Raw genomic sequence first — 18263 nt, 5'->3', positions numbered from 1 at the left:
ATTTTGAAGCATGCATTAGATACACCTAACGGTCTTGTCATCCAAACAGGTAATATGTTTGTTTTATTAATCATTAAATTGAACATGTTAGTTTTAGTCTTATTGTTTATTATCGTTTTTTTACATTGTAGAAAAGTGCTACTTGGTAGATGTTAGGTCTGCTAACTTGCTTGATTTTTTGGCACCTTGTCTTCAACTTGATATCATTTAAATGAATATTATGAAAATCATCGCCTTCAAAATGCACAAGAGTTATTCAACTATTAGCATTCATCATTAAGAAGTGGGAGGACTATTGGACTGTGGAAGCAAGGTTTGCACTTCCACACCCATACAAGACTCGAGTAAAACTTGTCATATCATTTTGTATTATTCACAATGTTATACGGATACGAGATCTTAGATATGAAGGGATTGAAGAAGAGGAACCCGTAAAAGTTATTGGGGATGATGTAGAATTTAGACAAAAGAAGAAAATGAAAATGGTTTGGAGGAATTAATTAACCAGTTTAATTTCCCAGTATCGTGGAGAAGAAGGTAAAATGAACAAATTGAATTAGTTAAACATTTTCGTAACAATATAGTAGCTGAAATGTGGGACAATATGTAGGGTAGAATAGTTGCTTTAATATGACCAATTTGTTTTTAGATAAAAATTCCAAATGTGTGTATTTGATTTCTTATTTTACTGAAATTTTATTAGATAAGTACGGTAGACTGATTAGTAATTTTTATTTATTCATTTGAAAAATACACTAACAAATCTTATAAGAAAATTTTAAAATTTTCCTTGTAATTTCCTCGGAAGGCACTTTTGAGACAAATTGATGGTCAATTTAGTTATTTTAAATTTTAAGGAGCTTTGTATTAGACAAAAGTTTTAATAAAAAATACTACCGTCTCCTTACTTCTCTATATTGAGAGACTTGAATACTAGAGGGTGGGACCTCCCCTTTCTTACTAGAGGTGGACAAGGGGTCAAACCTTTGCTTTTCTACAGTTGAGAAGAACAAAGGAGCTCCACAAGTGACATCACGGAAGGGAGAATGCGGTGTAGGAATTCTTCGTATCATGAATTTCTAAGTAACATAAATGAAATTCTTCAAATCAAAATCGTACATCTTGTCATGGCGTCAATTTCCGATGAACAACGAACATAGTTGTCTCGTCTATTGTAGAGGCTCACCCATGGCAATGTCCAAGCATGCCTTTGCTAGATGAAACCCTTTCTTAAAACTCCACTTTTCCATCAAAGGGGACCACCAAGCAACAATCATTTATGTGAGAGATTAAAGAACCATCCAACATGCGGATCCTATTAGGCAAAAACTGTTGACAACAAGACAAGTAATCACACACGCACAACACAAAGTTTACGTGGTTCGAAAAATTGCCTACGTCAACAGGAGCTGCAAAGATTTTATTAAAATGGAGGAATCACATTACAATGGGGAACGAGTTCAGACTCTTTTTCTGTTTTTTTCTCACAACGACGAATCTCTATTCTTCCGACAACAACATCAAACAGTAGCTTTGTTCTCTGCTTTGACAACGGCATCGCACAACAACACCCTCTCTTCCGGCAACGGTGTCGAACAGCAACACTCGGAATCACCTTTCTCTGCTACCTCTACCAGTAGCACCGGAACGACGGAAAAAGTCCCGAGGGGCTTTTCTCTTCCGCGTTGCTATGTTTCTGTAAGTATCGAGGGCTTCTATGTTACGAAAAAACCAACATCTCTCTGTAAGAATCACAAGGAAGGAGATTTAATTTTTTCTGGAGTGTTGCACACGCCACCAAACTTCTTCAATTACCACATTAACCCCATCATTCTTGATTTTCTTAGGGTTTCTACAATTCTTCTTTATGTGGCCAGTTTTGGCACAATTCCAATAAGTTGTCTACTGACCATGCCTCAACTTGTTCTTGCTCCTGTTCTTTGGTTTTGATCTGCCTTTGTTTGAGTTCTTGTCATGTGATCTCCCCCGAGAATCAACATATCAATGCTAAACTCGAACCCGAGGTCTCGCCTGAATCTCTCCTGCACACCTCATCAGCTAAAATCAAATCACAAATATTATCATATTTCAACTTTGATTTATCAACATATTACTGACATCCATTCTCGTGACTTCCTAACTATTTGGCAATGAAGCTAATAGTATTAGTACACGTAGACCAATTTTAAGATATGACAATTGATTTATAATAATATTAAAATCATTCAAATATTGTACAAGAAGTATATATCTGCCATCTTAAAATTGAATAATTTTTTTATCAAATAAACTTTGTTATTCATTGAAGGTTTTTCATACATACCCCACAAAGCCTTTATGAGACATTGTGTACCACGGATATTGAATGGTTAAAATAATCTCCAAAACTTCTCGATTCAACAAATTCCAATCGGGCCTTCGAAGGTTGACAAATTCGGTTGTTAGGCAAACACCCATGACACCGAGACCAGTAATCACACACGCACGACACAAAATTTATATGGTTCCGTAAATTAAAATGGAGGAATCACATTACAATGGGGAATGACTTCAGACTCTTCTTTCTGGTTTTTTCCCGCAGCGACGAGTATCTGTTCTTCCGGCAACAACATCGAACGGCAGCTCTGTTCTCTGCTCCGACAACGGCGTCACACAGCGACACCCTCTCTTCCGGCAACAGCGTCGAACAGCAGCACCCGGTATCACCTGTCTCTGCTACCTCTACCACCAGGCACCGGAACGACGCGTAAAAGTCCCGAAGTCTCCAGAGGCTTTTTTCTTCCGGCATTGCGAGGATGTTCTGAAAAAACCAGCGTCTCTCTGTAAGGGCAAAAATCAAAAGGAAGGAGATTTAATTTTTTCTGGAGTGTTGCACACGCCAAACCAATTCCTCCGGGTCCCTTGGGCTTGGGCCCACCTCTCTGACAATGGCCATTTCTTCCTGACAGATCCTTCTTCCCCAGCAGAGAAAGTTAAGAGTAGGGAGGAAAGCCATTGCCCAAGTTAGAGCCAAGGGGTGATGTGAGAGCTAAAGCCAAGGGTGATAAGGTAACAAAGGGGGACGTGAGAAACGGCAGGCCGTCTTCCCCAGAGTCTTTGAGCCCTGTTGGTTCCGCTGGAGTCAGATTCAAATGGTTATGTAGATGCCTGTTGGCTTCACCTTCTCCTGTGAGCAGCCACAACCAAACAGGGGCAACAGAAGCACTGGCATGGGAGCCAAAAGCGATATGCTCAATGGGTTTCGTCCACTTATCTTCCTACTGTTGCACTAGACCAGGAACAATGTCAATTCTCTTCTGCTTTCACAAGAACTGAATCTAACAATTCTGAAAACGGCAAAGAGTGTTAACAAGCAACTAGCCTATTAAAACTTCTTGGCTCTGATCAAAGCAACGAGAAACTAGGGAAAAACTAAGATAAGCAAAAAAATTCTCCTGTATTCCCTTTCGTACTATCTTAAAACACCGATCCTTATTCCCCCATTAGTTTTTAGGTTTTTCCTCGCGATGGTTCTGGGTTATGAACACAATAGTCTGAATCCTTAGAAATTCAACCAACTGAACAAAATGTAAAATTTTCATAATTCAGATTATATTAGTCACTAATTCAAAAGGCCGCAATTCATTAACCAGAAACAAGTAATCGCTCTGCAAATCGTTAATCAAAATACTGTAAATGCCTTTCCGTCAACGCATAAACTACATATACCAGCACAAACAACAAAACCATTACAACAAAGAAGCATACGCATTACAGATAGATTGTGAACAGAAAACCCATCTTTTGTGTTCTCCTTTCTGCGAAATAAAACAGAGCAGGAGGATCATAGAGAAACGAGACCTTCGGTCACGAGTAAACCGAACATGAGCACGAAGAGCCCCATGGCAATGCACTGGGTGGGGGTGAATACCGTCTGGGAGTAAGCAAACAGGGTTAAAGCAGCACCAACAATACCAATAATAAGACCGTGAAGATTTCTCCGATCCATTTGCTTCGTCCTTTTCCGGATCTCCCCTTTCTTCCCTTTTGCACAAAACTTTCCGGTTTGCTTTGTTTGACTTGTGAAAGGGGAAGACGAAACTATTTATTCATGGAGCTTGCTTTTTTAGAATCCCAAAGGGCAGGAAGGATAAGGAAGTCAACGACGAAGCGGGAGAGAAGACTATGCGCTGGACGAATGGAAGGAGCGAATGGACAGGTCCGAGTGAGGAATAACCACGTGTAAACCAGTGACACCATAAAAGCGTGTGGGTTAGATAGATTTTGATAGATAACAAATAAATAAATAGGGTACTTTATTAATAAAATTAGATAGATTTTGTTTAGTCTAAATTAATAAATAATTAAAAATAAAAATAAAAATATATATATTTAAGTAATTAAAAAAATAAAGTACGTAAACAAAAATGTTTACTCGAGATACTTGATCAAATTCTTAATTTTACAATATCTTAATTATCACTCTCAAAATAGTGATTTAATATAATATTTAAAATTATGAATATAATAATTAAATAAATAAGGTATTTTATTAATAACATGAGTATTTCTATTAAAATATATTAAAATAATAATTTTTAATAAAATAAGATGAATATTTTGATTAAAATCCAACTGAATTAGTTTAAACTTGTCATAAAAAATAAAATAAAAAATAAAGTATAATTACATACTTAGTCTAAAGGTTTTTGGAATCACAACAAATGGTTATAACGAAAAAATAACAAAAAACAAGAAAAAAATACACAGTGGCTCGATAGTAATAGCAAAGAAGACGAAACACAGATGAATTTCTCTACATCTAATTATTTTTTGCAACTACTTTTTCCTCTTTTCTTAAACATGGTTGGAGAAGAAAGGAGATCCAAAATTTTCGTATTTTTATCTCTAGTCAAATCGAAATCAAATAGCTCAATAAAAAAAAAATCAATCTTTGAAACAACTCACAACACTTTTGGTTCGCAACATCAGTGTAGAGGTTAGGTGAAAGATCCGTAAGACAAAGAGGCTTACTAGTTCGCACGGGATAGATATTCCGTTAGGTTAGATAGACTTAACCCAAATTTAAGGGCTTGTGATACCGGTCGAAGAAGAAAGATAAGACCACTGGAATAAGAAAGAGAAAAAGAAGAGTCCATTTTCCCTAATCAAACTTTTACTTGTACAGTGCACTAACACGTGCATTGTCTCCATCTAACTCGGTCGAGCCCGCTCTGACCGATTTGGATTCGAATTCGAATTCGAATAGAAAAACCTGATCATAACTCGACCGGTGTGAGGTTTAGACACTCGAGGAGGCTACTGCCAGAAAATAAAAACAATGGCACCAGTGCTCAGTGATTGCTGTGCAGGGAAAAGCGAAACAAAAGGGAGGATTCAAATGAGAATAAGCCTTAGAAACGTGGGCAAATTTGTAAAATAAAATAATAAAGCAACCATCCCCAGAAGATAATAGTCAGGGCAGGACATCGTCGGTGCTCTCTTGCATCTTGGAGTCGCCGCATCGGCCTCGTGTCTCTAAATAAGAGTAAAGGCCAAGAACCGATGTGGGGTCCATTTGGTGGAAAACCGATCCGCATCCACGTCAGATTCTGTATATCTGACTAGACCAACTTTTTAAAAAAGATACTGTGAGCCCCACCATTATCTGCAACACAGAATGTGCAGAGGAAAAATATTAATTAAAAATAATTAAAAATAATTTTTTATTTAGATATCAATAAAAATATTATAGGTGGTTGTGACCGCCCACATATGAGTTGGTACCACCGAAACCATGTTCCATTCCACAGGTTCAGTCCACTCCTGGTCCGGGTTGGGTTAGGCACTTTTAGTTAGAGTTAAATGGTCACGGACCAATATCGACCACGACCCTCATTAATTTATATATTTGATTTTAAGTAATTAAATATCAAACAAATAAATTAGTTATTATTGGTTGATAAATTTAAAATTAGAAATTAAAAAATAATAAACACAATTCAACCGGCCTCTTCCAAAAGGGAATCCGAGTCAGAACCGCCGACTCAGTTAAATTAACGCAAACTGGCTTAAATGCCTACAAATATTATATACAGTTCACAGCTCAATGGCAGCAAACAGTATTTCTCAACACCCAGAAAGGAGAAAATAAAAAAGCCCTCCCTAATTGTAGTGCTAAAAAAAAAAAAAAACCAAACAGAAAGCCTCAAAACAACAAGAAAAGAAAAATGGAGTGCTTTTCGTCTTAAATAATTGCGAAAAGCATCTGGGTTTTTTTGGTTTCTGGGTCTGCAGCATCATTGCCTACTTGAATTTCAGAGTGCAAATGCTGAAAGCAGTCCTTCAGATTGTTCAATCTTATTAATAGTGGAAGAATTGCCCGATGGAAGTAATTCCCCTGCGCCTGAGATTGCAGATTCGGGACGATAATCGAAGGAGAGCAGCCCTTTGGCAGCCAGCTTCAGTAACTCTGATTCCTCTAGACCTTTTGCAGGTCCCAAACTGCAACGATCCGTTCCGTGCTTTGCTATGGCGTCTTTGAATTTCTTAATCTGTAAGAGAAAATAATAGATTAGGATTCGTCTTTCTCGCTTTCATACAAAAGCATTCGTGGGTCCGATGCTTGATTCTGCAAGGAGGGATTATATCTTACGGTTTGAATCGTGCAGCTGAAGCTCGTAACTCGACCTTCAGCTCCTCTGTAGAAACGAAAAAAGGGTAGTACATGAATGTGAAGACTGGTACACAGAGACCTCTGTTCTTCGTAATTAACTTTGAGGAACCGAACCTTTGGATTTGCCTCCGCAATCTGACAGATCTGTTACAAGAGCATAATATTAGGAAGAATTCCCTCAATAACTTTCGGAAGGACACGAAAGAGAACGTACTAAGAAGAAAATATTCAGTTTCCATGAGTAGCAGTAACGGAGATAACATCCAAGTTATGCCATTCGATTACCTTCGGGTGCAGAGCTTTGCAACCGCCGCAGCCAGGAGAGTAAAAATCCACTACGACGAGCTTCTCACCCGCGTTGGATAATGAATCGATGAGTTCCTGAGCCGAATCGATTTCTGCGATGTTGGGTTTAAGGTTCTTATCCCACCAACGTAAAGCCCGACTGATGCAAGGTGCTGCTTGAGCCTGAAAGAGAAGAAAGCGTGTGATTTAGGATCGGAAGAATAGCCGGAAACTTCAAGAAATGATTACGGTGAGGGAGTGGAAAAAAGGAAGGAGAACTGATGTTTACATTAATTGATAGGCTTGTGTGGCATCTGGAACTCCATTCATCTGATATTTTCTGCTGCGAAGCAACCATTTGCTTCCCCTTAAACTCGCTCCTCAACGCGGAGGAATCCACTGCGTCGACAGAAAGAAGCCCGGAGGTCGTCTTCCTTTTCAACCCATTTGGGCTGGAATCAATAATACAGATATTGCTTCCCAAACTCAACGAGCTCGCCATAACTAGAAACACAGATACACCTCTATAATCCCTTCAGAAAAATCCGTTCTTTCACGTAAAAAATCCGTTCTTTCTCTTCTACTCACCCAGACTGCCTAGCAAAAACCAGATCTAAAACGAGCAATCCCTCTGAAAACAAAGAAGGTGAGCTGGAAGACTTGAATCCAAATTTCTCCTACTTTGTGTCGAAAATCCTCTTTCCTCAGAGCCCTTTGACCCTCTCTTTTCTGCGAAGGAAGAGCAGAAGGGAAGCACAAGAGAGGGAAGATTTGAAGGAGCGAGCCTGACGAGGCGGAAAGGTGAAAATGGCATAAAGTTATCCAGAAATGTGGAACCCACGGGTTAAGTTCGCATTACGACGTTATCCGATTCCGAATCCTTTAATGTCGGAAGAAGACGAACGAATCGTCGGCGTCGCAGAGGCTGAGTCAGACAGATTGAGCGTCGTCAATTTTTTCAGATTTTCGAGCTAGATTTTTTCTGTTCGGTACTATTATTTCCCAGTTCGCTGGCCCAAGTCGAAATCAGCGGCAAAGCCCGTCGTTGACTGGTCATTGACCGGGAGGAAGCTGTAAATTACTATCTTACTACTCTCTGCAAATTGCCTGTAATGGGTTCTGCCGTTCTAAAAAACTCAGAAACGAAGTGGAAATTGATATTTCGATTGAACCCTGAGAGAAAATAATTAATTGATTGGATGTGGAGGCTGAGGTCACTGAATCCGTAGATAGTCAAGTAGATGTTTCTTTTTCTCCTTTTCGAGTTTTGGGCGATTTAATCCTATCCATATCCGATCAGGTTTTTGCAGAGTTCGTGCGCGAGGTTTTGGCTTCGGGACTCTGGTTTCAACTCTTTCCATGGATAGCCCACAGATTTTTTGTAATGGATCTCCTCGTTTCGTGTTTGTACAATCGAGGTAGGGTTTTCTTTTCTAGATTCTTCAATGCAGTCCCTCGTTTTCGTGCAATGCAACAAGAAGAGCCTTGAGCTCGAGTTCTTTGTACTGGACTGGATCAGATGAGTTTTTCATTTTTTTATTCTAGGGAAGATTGTGGAAGCGTTCACACGTCTTGGATAGAAATTGCATGATCTCCTCCAAGTTGTCTTTCTATTTAACGAAGTGGAAGGGGAGCTGCCCAGAAGACATTAATGGCGGGGAAGTCAGCAAAATGGAATATTTTATTATATTGTTCTTGAAAATGTCAAATCACGAGACCAAATGGTCAAATACAACCTCAGGAGCCGGTCCTATACTACTCGACATATATAACGTATCGGCCGATATGTATACATAGCGTATCAATTGATATGCATCTTGTATCCGATTATCAGTCGGTATATATCACCGATACAGGGAGAGTATATCGGATTTTGAAGTGTTCGTACGTATCAAAAAATTGAGAACACTATCAAAATCCGATATACTCTCCCTGTTTTCTAGATTCTGCTACTTCGAGAGGAAATCTTCTACTCCTAGGCTTCACCAGAGAGCAGAAATTACAGAGCAATCGTCACCACCCTGGAGTTCATTTACTACCAATGGTGGATGAGAAGAGCTCAGAATCCTTGCTTCCGTGAGTTGTTTATCGTATCATATCTCCATCTACTGAGACCTTTGAACACCTCCAGTCAGTTGATCCTCGGTTTCCATGTCTGTTCCTGTAGTTCTACTACCTTCAACTCTCCCAGGAACACTTTTTATTCTTTTCGGTGAAATCTCATTCTCAGAACATTTTAGAAGGCTAGACCCTATTTGTAAATTACCCTTCTTCATTTGGACGGAGCTTTTCTCATTCTGTAGCGTCTCTCAATTTTACGTTTGCAAGTCTAAGCCACTTGTATCATCCGGAAAAGAAACAAACAGAGAATTTGTTGGTTCTGAGTCGATTCGTCATTCTGGTATCGGTCAATCAGTAATTTCCAAGTGTTCTTACATCTGGGAGGAGAAAGTTGATAGCTTTGCGTATACTTCTTTGCAAGATCTTCTCTTTACCTGTCACGCGTCGTTTCTAGCGTATCTCGGCTCTGAGACCGGATGATGTCCTTGCAATATATCTGGTGTTCGAATGTCGTTCCACCGAATTGGACGTTGAACCTAAAGATGTCGAATTTCTTTTCGAAAGATTTCAATTGGGCTCCTAACCAGGGAAGAGATTGCTGTCATCTACCTCAGTCATATAAAATCATGGTTTAGCTGCTTGTTCATGCTGGCATGTTCAGAAAGGCCAGGGCTTTGCTTCAGAAAAAGGAAATTTGTGGGATCCCAATTGACGCATAATCTTCTGATGGACATGATAGATAACAGATTATTTTCTTATGCGGAAAATCATTCTCAGTATGTTGTTGGAACTGGATGCAAGGAGAGGAAGAGTCAGGAAGCTAGAATACTTATAAAAGAAGTTGCAGATTTAGGGATTCATCCTGGTCGTGCAGTGCTTAATGAAATTGCTAATGGGTACTGTGATAAAAAAAGATTTTGTAGATCTTGTAAATTTCTTGATTGAGCAGAAGCATGTTCCATATTCTCATCTCTGCAGTAGGATAATAATATCTTCTCATTGTAAACATGTTGGTACAGAGAAAGGATGGCCATTCCTACTACAAGTGGAGGCATTGGGCTTCCAGTCGGACGAGATAACCTTTGAAATCCTTATATACTGGTGTTGCTAAAGGGAAGCTGAAAGATGGTTTTATTTGCCAACCTGAATTGATATCTAGAAACATAAAACCTAATGTATATGCGTACCATGCCCTCATTGCTGGTGTGATTGTGGCTGGAATAGGAACACATGCCAAAGACATTTTTGTGACGTGATTGAGAAAGAGGTAATACCGAATGAATTTACTTCCAGACTTTTATTAGCTGGATATGGTAGAAATAGAGAGTTTGAAGAAGTGAAAATCATTGAGAAAGAAATGGTTAAATATGGCCTGATCTGTTTATCTTCTTCAGAAGATTTGCTTTCAAAAATATTTCTTTTCTTGGGTCTGGATCGGTTGAATGTAAAGGTTAAGAGAGATAATGATCCTGTTCTTCCTAAAGCAGAGTTCTTTGACAGCCTTGTATGATAAGACTTTAACTGGCATTCTCATATCCATCATTGTTCCAGATTTGGATTTCATTTTAAATAGAGAATAAAAAATATGCTCTAGGAGTGAAGAGTGAAATCGCACACTGGGGTCAGCCAGTGTCTTTTTCTGCATATACTGTACTATTGCAAAGCCTCTGCAGAACAAAGTTTTATCCAGATTCTGCAGTCGAACTTCTAGACAAGATGATGGAGGTGAGGGATCATCTAGATACAGAAGCTCTCAATTTTCTTATCCAAAGTCCAGACCACTAATAAGATGAAAATGATATATAAATCAAGACTTACTTTGGCTTGGATGCTCAAAAGTAGGGCTTCAGCAAGGAAGGGGACCGTGTGCTACTGCAGAAGTGCTGGGAAGTCGCCCAAGACTGTCACTGGTTGCTCGGGCCCAAGGATTGGAAGGCTCTTGTTCTCTATCTATGCAAGCTGGGGATGCTTAAGGAAGCATTACAGCTTTTGGATGGCTTGTTGGAGAAGAACCTTCAGTTATATGTTGAAATTTGTTGTTATTTCTCAAAGAGCTCTCACATTTAGAGAATTTATAAGTGCTGGCTATGAGTTGGTAAAAGAAATCCTTGGGAAAGGGGCCTGGAGTTGGATCCTGAAGCTCTTAACTACTTGATAAGAGGATTGTGCAAAGATAAATACTTCCCTCAAGTATTTAAAGTGCTTGATATCATGTTGCAGTAAAACATAGTTGCATGTATTGATGTTTGCAGAGTACTAATACCACACTTATGTTGGTCCTATAAATTGGAGAAAGCAATCTCTTTGATGGAGTTGTCGAGTGAGCTGGCAGAAGCATCTGTTTCTGTAAAGAATGCTCTCAGAAATGGGTTCCGTAGGATAAGTCAATGAAGCCCTCATTTTGTTAATGAAGATGATATCAAACTGGGAGAGACCTGATGATGAAACTTTTGATGTGCTACTTCAAGAATTTTGTGGAGGAAACTACTTGATCCACGCACTTCAGTTACTAGGCTTGATATTTCGGATCGGAAGAATGTTGGCTTCTGTATCTCAACATACAGATGTCTGGTACAGTTGATGTGTAAGCATGGTAGGTTCCTTGATGCCTTAAGACTTAAAAAATTTTATGTTGAGAGAAAGTGAGCTCCTGCATATGGTCTTGTATCACGTTTTGGTATTTTATCTTTTCCAAACTAGTAATCGTTCATTTGTCACAGAATTCTTGGATGAAATGCATGAGAAATGCCTGTCCCTTGATCAGACTACTTAAAATTTTTTATGTATGGATATTATAAGGTTAGTCATGCCTCAAAATGATGACTAAGAAGCTGAAACGATACAATCGTAGCCTTAGACATGGGAGGCTTGAGAAGGCATTGGAGTTTAGTGGAGCAATGGAAATTAGAAGGAGAAGGCCTGATACACACTGTTGGGGCTCTTGTTGAATGTGGTAAGGTCAAGGACTGTTCTTGGGTCAAATAGAAGGAGAAGGCCTGATACCCAATAATGTTGGCTATGATATTTTGGTTAGACGTTTTTCTCAGTGGGGAGGCTAAAAAAGGCTGTTGAACTGCTCAATGTGATGTTAGGAAAAGGTCGTAATCCAAGTGATGTAAGCTACAATTCAATTTTTCGTGGGTTATGCACCTGTTTTGCAGTGGATGAAGCTCTTGATTACCATGAAGAAATGTTGTGGCAGAGCATGATCCCGATCTTAAAGTCTCGTGAGAAGATGATTTACAGTTTTTGTGATCATTGGAGAGCATCTGAAGCAGTAATTTTGGTGGTTTTTATGCTCAAATCAGGTCTAACTCCAACCTCCTGGAATGTACCAACTGGTGATTGACCAGTACTGCTCAGATAATGATCTACCTAAAGCATCCAAACTTTTACAATGAAATACATCGTATCGGATATGAAGCCAATTTCAAGACACAGTGGTCTATCATTTCAGGTTTAAGCAAAGGAGATGACAGGACCAACAGAAAAAATAAGGGTTTTCTGTCTCAACATCTTTCTCAAAGGCAACATCCTAACAGAAAAGTGGGCTAGAAAGATGGAAAGCGAGTATTGTAGTTTATCAGACATGTCGTTCTAGCTTAAGCTCCCACACCTATTGGGCTGCCTGGGATGGATTCCTTGCTTCATCATTATCCTACATCATTTCCTGCTCAAGTTGTTCTGATAGTTTTATTGGCATTCTGCTCCTAATTCGTCAGTGAAGACTGTCGTTAGGAAGTAACGGTGTGCTGCTATGATCTTCGGAAAGAACATGATCATATTTGAGTACGGATGCAGCTATAGAATGGAGATTAGGTAGGAGGAGGATCCGTTCAGCTATGTTCTTATTTGAATCCTGTCCTAATGTCAACTAACAGCGAGAAAAAAAAATCAAACTGCAAGCTTTCATCAGGTTTAGAAATAGAATATTGTTGTTTCTGTTTTTAATATCTGTGATTGTTTTTTCAGATCGATAAACCTGTGAAATCACGCATAACTGGTTCCAAATTCGGTTCCCAAGTGCGTGTGCATTGACAGGACGACCGTGTTATTGGGGGGAGAGTGGAAAGCCAATCCCGTGGCGTGTAGTAGGGAATGCAATAAACAACATACTGCAAATGACTCCAATTCCAACAGGCAATCCGGTGAGGACCTGCTTCGTCTCCTCAGATGGCTCCGGGCAGAAACATTTTACCACATTTTGATCGAAGAGTATCACCACCCCAAAAACCAATATCGACATGATAGCGTGCACCAAATCAATGAACTTCACTCTGTATCTTGTCGCTTCTTCTGGACGAAGATTGTTGGTATCTTCATTGTCGATCACCCATAATCCATTCATCGTTGCCAACCCATGCCGGACCTTTCCTTCTCCATCCCTATAACTGTCTGTAAATGAAAGCACAAAGCAAGAAATCCCGCACAATACAATGAGACATTCCGTCAGGTACTGATTCGTTAGGTTGCATTTGCCTTGGTTTGTGAAAACTGGAGATAATAGCTGAAAAGTAAGAACGGTCCCGGTTGGGAGAAGATTAGCCAAATGGGCTGTGCTCCTGAAGGTTTGATGAATCGCGTTTTGCACCGGCGACCTCGTTGGACCAGAGGTGCTCACGTTCTTTTCCTGCAAGAGTGGCTGCCCTTCTGCGTCTTCAATCTTAATCTCCATGATCCCCTTCGACTTTCCTGTTCTTCTCTTCCTCTCCTCTTTATGAATCTCTTCTGAATACCTCTCCACTTGTGTGTTTTACGAGTAATAGCTACGTTTGGCGAGAGAGAGAGAGAGAGAGAGATTAAATTTTTGTTAGGCCGGAAGCGTGTTCGAAGCAAAGCACGGTGAAAATCTTTTATTGGTGGATACATGAAACCAGGAACGCGGCTTTGCATGGGAAGAAATCTGCTGCCGTTATGAAGCCGCTATGTAACTGAAGCAAGGAAGTTGGAATAACAGAGGCTACCAAATGTGGTCTATTTCCGTTAACTGTATTCATTCAATGGTGGGGAGCAGCTTGGGTTAATAAATTCACCCGCTTCTTGTTTGTTCTAAGCTTTGACGTTTGTTATTTTACCAGTTTCAACAGAACCTTCAGCCAAGACAATTCCGTTCCAATAATCATGGCGAGAGAACTGATCAGACGTCAACTCTTAAGCTGGAAAAATTATCCTTCATTCTGATAAATGATATACATAATCGACTTAGGAAAATTTACAGCCAGTGTGGGAGATTTTGGGAGTCCCATCTCCCTTGTCCTTCGTCTTCTTCCCTGCTTGCTCGATCTCTCTTAGACGACCTACTTGAATAGATGTTAAAATTGGTCTAGATCATCTCAAAAGGATATGCGATCAGCATTTTTCATCGAATTTTAAAGATCTTATACGGATGCGGAGTAACAGAAAAAAAAAAAAATCGTTTTTTCTCATCAGTGATAAGCTCAATCATCGATGGTATTTTTACATAAATAATATAATCCCAATATTAAGAGAATGACAACATGACAAGAACGAACTCAGTTACTCAGCATCCGAGTCAGTGAGTTAAGCACTGTTACCTTCCCCCTCAGCACTCGTGAGCTCCCTCAACATGGCTACCACCTGCAACATGTTAGGCCGCTTCGAAGGGAAGTCGTCCACGCATTGCATCGTGATTTCCAAAAATTTCAACATCTCTTTCTCTTCTTGTCTTTCCTCTTCTTGGTCGAGATGAACCAGTATTTCACTATCGATCACCTCCTTCCCTTTCCCTTCCCGAACTCGCATCTTCACCCAACCCACCAGATTTGTATCCCCAAAGTCCTCTTTGTCAGTCGGCCTCTTCCCCGTCAAGAGCTCCAGAAGGACAACGCCGAAGGAGTAGACATCACCCTTCGCCGTGCATCTGAAGCTCTGGTAGTACTCCGGCGGGACGTATCCCGGCGTGCCGGCCAGAGTGCTCACACTGAGGTGGGTGTCCAGTGCGCTAATCAGCCTCGCCATGCCGAAATCAGAGACTCTTGCCTCCATCTCGTTGTCCAGCAGCACATTGCTCGATTTCATGTCGCGGTGTATGATGTGAGGGATGCAATTGTGGTGGAGAAAACAGAGGCCTTTGGCCGCTCCTCTGGCAATCTTCTTCCTCTCCTCCCATGTCAGTATCTTCTCCTTCTTCCTCCCGTGCAGCATGTCTTCCAAGCTCCCGAACTGCATGAATTCATAAACGAGAAGACGCTCTTCCCCGACCTTGCAGTAGCCCATCAGGGGAACCAAGTTATGGTGTTTGATCTTGCCGAGCGTCTCCATTTCTGCCATGAACTCGCGATCGCCTTGACAACTTAAACGTATCAGCTTCTTTATTGCGACACTGGATCCGTCCTTGAGGGTGGCCTTGAAGACTTCTCCGAAACCGCCGCAGCCGATGAGGCTATCGGCGGAGAAGCCGTTGGTGGCCTCAATGAGAGCAGAGAAAGTAAGCTTCCTCAAATGCCTCTGGAATGTGGCGACGTTGATGCTTAGCGGTTCCTTCTCCTTACCGATTTTCCATGTCGTGGCAGCCCTGGCGGCCTGTAGGCTGTTCAACATCCGAACCTCTTTCGCCTCTTTGCGCCGGGCTCGCATCGCAATCGCCCACACAATCAAGATGCAGACGGCGGCCAAGGAGATCATGATTCCCAGGATAACGCTATTAGCCCATGAACTAGCGCCGCTCCGTCTCCGCCCGGTCTCCACCGCCGGCAATGGGACAGTCGGCGAGAAATCTTGCTGGCACGGAGGAAGGGGGACACCGCAAAGACCTGGATTATTTGCGTACTGGCTGGCTGGAAGCGTGCTCAGTTGTCCCAGGGAAGGAATCGGACCCGCGAGAGCGTTGTTCGATAAATCGATCTCTACCAGGAAAGATAGATTAGAGAAAGAATCCGGAATTCTCCCCTGTAATCTGTTGTGAGACACATCCAACACCCCCAAATTCCGGAGCTTCCCCAGAGATGCAGGGATCTCCTCTGTGAGCTTGTTGTGGGCAAGATCAAGCACCTGTAACACCATCATGTCTCCAAATTCGTCAGGAATTTTGCCTCGAAGGTCATTGTAGGAGAGATCGAGATATTCTAGAGTCTGGTAATGCGTCCAGTCACTGAGTGCGGCTCCCGAATATAATCTGGTGAAATCACAAGTCTTCAATGTGGGGACTTGCAGCAGCCTCTCCGGTCGAATTCCGGCGAATTCAAGCAAACCTCCGACACCCTTACATGCATTGCCCACATTACGGACGAAGGCCAACGTGTTGCCGGAGAGAATCCCGCTTAACGCCTTTGCGCCTAACTGTCGACCCAGACGTGGGGGAATCTGTCCCGTCAGCCTGTTACTGTTCAAATCCAACCACACCAGACTACTGCAATTTCCCAGCTCTCCCGGAATTTCACCACTCAAGCTATTGTTTGAGAGTTGAAGAACAGCGAGTCTTGATAACTGTCCAAACTGGGGTGGAATGCGTCCGGTAATGCCGTTGCTGGTGAGAGATATCCATTCAAGGTTGCTGCAATTGAAGAGCTCCACAGGGATCTTTCCGATGAAGAAATTGTTGTTGAGAATCAGATTCTTTAGTTTACTACATCGGCCTAGCTGTGGAGGAATTTTACCACTCAGGCCATTAAACCAGACCATCAAATGCTCGAGGTTTTCAAGCTGGCCAAACTCCGCCAGAATCGGACCGGTAAGGTAATTTATGCTGAGGTCGATCGTTTTCAGCTGAGAGCACAACGACAACTGCGCAGGAATCTCACCAGTAAGGAGATTATCAGGAAGTCGTAGTTCCTCAAGTGAAGCTGCACCCGGGCATATGTCTGATGGTATCACTCCTGAAAGCTTGTTGGAACTGAAGTCTACAATTTTCAGGGTCTTGCAGGAAGACAAGGAAGCAGGAATCGGTCCAGAAATGAAGTTGTTGCTGACAAGCAATTGTTCCAAAGAAGCATGGTCCTGTATAAGGGAATCAGGAAAAGGGCCGGATATGTTGTTATTTGCTAAATCAAGGATTTGCAGGGAAGAACACTCCGACAATGAAGGAGGGAGTGAGCCTGAGATGTTGTTAGCGGAGATCCTGAGTTGTAGAAGTGACCGACATTCATTTCCTAGCTCTACTGGGATCGAACCTACTAGATGATTATGAGACAAATCTAACGTGTGCAAGTCACGGAATTCACCGAAAGATCGTGGTATCTCACCAGTGAACATGTTGAAAGACAGATTCAGGTTCTTGAGACTGGAGCAGTTGGACAAAGAAAATGGTATAACGTCCCAGAAATGGTTTCCGGAGATATCGAAACTGAGTAAGCTCTGGCAAGAAGAGCCAAACACTAGACCAGTGATAGACCCGGACAGATTGTTGAAGGAGAGATCTAGGTACTGCAAACTATCGGCATTCAATAAAATGTTTTCTGGCAAATTCCCAGTAAGATTATTACGAGAAAGATCTACGGAAACAAGGTTTGGATACGTGGAGAGAAAGTTGTCAGGGACAGCACCGACAAGCACAGTGGCCGAAAGATCCAGTCGTTCCAATGAGGGCGGCAATTGGAGCAACGACGACGAATTCACAGACAGAGAATTGTAAGAAAGATCGAGCACAGACAACATACCGAGAGACGAGAGCGGGTAGAAAGAGAGAGTGCCCACCAGACTTGCATGGCTAAGATCGAGCTGAGTGACTCGGCCCAGAGTACAAGTGATCCCCTCCCAGTTGCATGCATTTCTACTCACTTGCCATCCGGTGAGAATGCCATTCGGGTCCTTCTGCACGGATTTCTTGAACAGAAGAAGAGCTTCGGCGTCGATCTTGGAGGCCTTGTCGCGAGCAAAAGCCGGCTTCAGTACTGAAGTTGGTGCCACCGCAATGCAGGAGAGAAGGATGGGAAGAAAAAGCTGAAACCGCTTCTCCATTACACAGAGGAGAAGTTTCAGAAATAGGGTGAGAGAGAAAGATGGGTGGAAGACGGAGAAACGAGAATGCCTCCTATGATGAAAGCCGATTGTGCAGAGAGTAAAAAAGAAGCTTTATGGAAAAGCTTATGGCCATAAAAGAAGGCGAAAAAGAGAACGGGCAGGGAAGGGGAGAGCGAGACCGACAGGAGGAGGATGGTGGGTTGGTTGTAATAATATATACGGCAAGGTGCAAAGTTGACTTCTGGTCAAAAGGGCACAGGACAGCATCGATCCAAAGGCAATGAGTGCGTTCTAAGGACGGAAATGAAAGGGAAGGTCGCTCATCGAAGGGTCCAAATCTGTC

The 18263-nt window shown here is 41.6% G+C and overlaps 4 protein-coding genes across 4 annotated transcripts; all 4 read right to left on the bottom strand.

Moving 5' to 3' along the window:
* Window positions 1-3705: 3705 nt before the first annotated feature.
* Window positions 3706-5785, bottom strand: LOC137956572 (uncharacterized). Its single transcript, XM_068804114.1, has 3 exons — window positions 5767-5785; window positions 5630-5647; window positions 3706-4080 (listed from the first exon to the last, which is right to left on the bottom strand). The coding sequence occupies exons 1-3, from the start codon at window positions 5783-5785 to the stop codon at window positions 3824-3826; spliced, it is 294 nt and encodes a 97-aa protein (XP_068660215.1). The 3' UTR covers window positions 3706-3823.
* Window positions 5786-6060: 275 nt separating this feature from the next.
* On the bottom strand, window positions 6061-7689 carry LOC137956934 (thioredoxin-like 1-2, chloroplastic). Its single transcript, XM_068804604.1, has 4 exons — window positions 7230-7689; window positions 6941-7123; window positions 6635-6799; window positions 6061-6533 (listed from the first exon to the last, which is right to left on the bottom strand). The coding sequence occupies exons 1-4, from the start codon at window positions 7440-7442 to the stop codon at window positions 6297-6299; spliced, it is 798 nt and encodes a 265-aa protein (XP_068660705.1). The 5' UTR covers window positions 7443-7689; the 3' UTR covers window positions 6061-6296.
* A 5290-nt stretch (window positions 7690-12979) lies between these two features.
* LOC137954816 (protein DMP6-like) lies at window positions 12980-13676 on the bottom strand. The gene has a single exon (XM_068801720.1). It carries the CDS (start codon window positions 13674-13676, stop codon window positions 13053-13055), a length of 624 nt encoding a protein of 207 aa, XP_068657821.1. The 3' UTR covers window positions 12980-13052.
* A 574-nt stretch (window positions 13677-14250) lies between these two features.
* Window positions 14251-17917, bottom strand: LOC137956562 (serine/threonine-protein kinase BRI1-like 2). Its single transcript, XM_068804104.1, has one exon. The coding sequence runs from the start codon at window positions 17915-17917 to the stop codon at window positions 14543-14545; it is 3375 nt and encodes a 1124-aa protein (XP_068660205.1). The 3' UTR covers window positions 14251-14542.
* Window positions 17918-18263: the final 346 nt, after the last annotated feature.

Source organism: Aristolochia californica, unplaced genomic scaffold (genome assembly GCF_029961685.1).
Source record: "Aristolochia californica isolate CCGP_79_NKW_82.1479 unplaced genomic scaffold, dmAriCali1.0.hap1 SCAF_2, whole genome shotgun sequence".
Lineage (NCBI taxonomy): Eukaryota > Viridiplantae > Streptophyta > Magnoliopsida > Piperales > Aristolochiaceae > Aristolochia > Aristolochia californica.
Note: the sequence above shows the minus strand (reverse complement) of the source record. Positions and strands in the feature narration are given on the sequence as shown.

Coding starts and splice junctions, on each gene's coding strand:
- LOC137956934 (XM_068804604.1), bottom strand. CDS start 7,442: ATGGCGAGCTCGTTGAGTTTGGGAAGCAATATCTGTATTATTGATTCC. Junction 7,124..7,229: donor ACACAAGCCTATCAATTAAT/GTAAACATCAGT, acceptor CTTCTCTTTCAG/GCTCAAGCAGCACCTTGCAT. Junction 6,800..6,940: donor GCAAAGCTCTGCACCCGAAG/GTAATCGAATGG, acceptor CTCTTGTAACAG/ATCTGTCAGATTGCGGAGGC.
- LOC137954816 (XM_068801720.1), bottom strand. CDS start 13,676: ATGGAGATTAAGATTGAAGACGCAGAAGGGCAGCCACTCTTGCAGGAA.
- LOC137956562 (XM_068804104.1), bottom strand. CDS start 17,917: ATGGAGAAGCGGTTTCAGCTTTTTCTTCCCATCCTTCTCTCCTGCATT.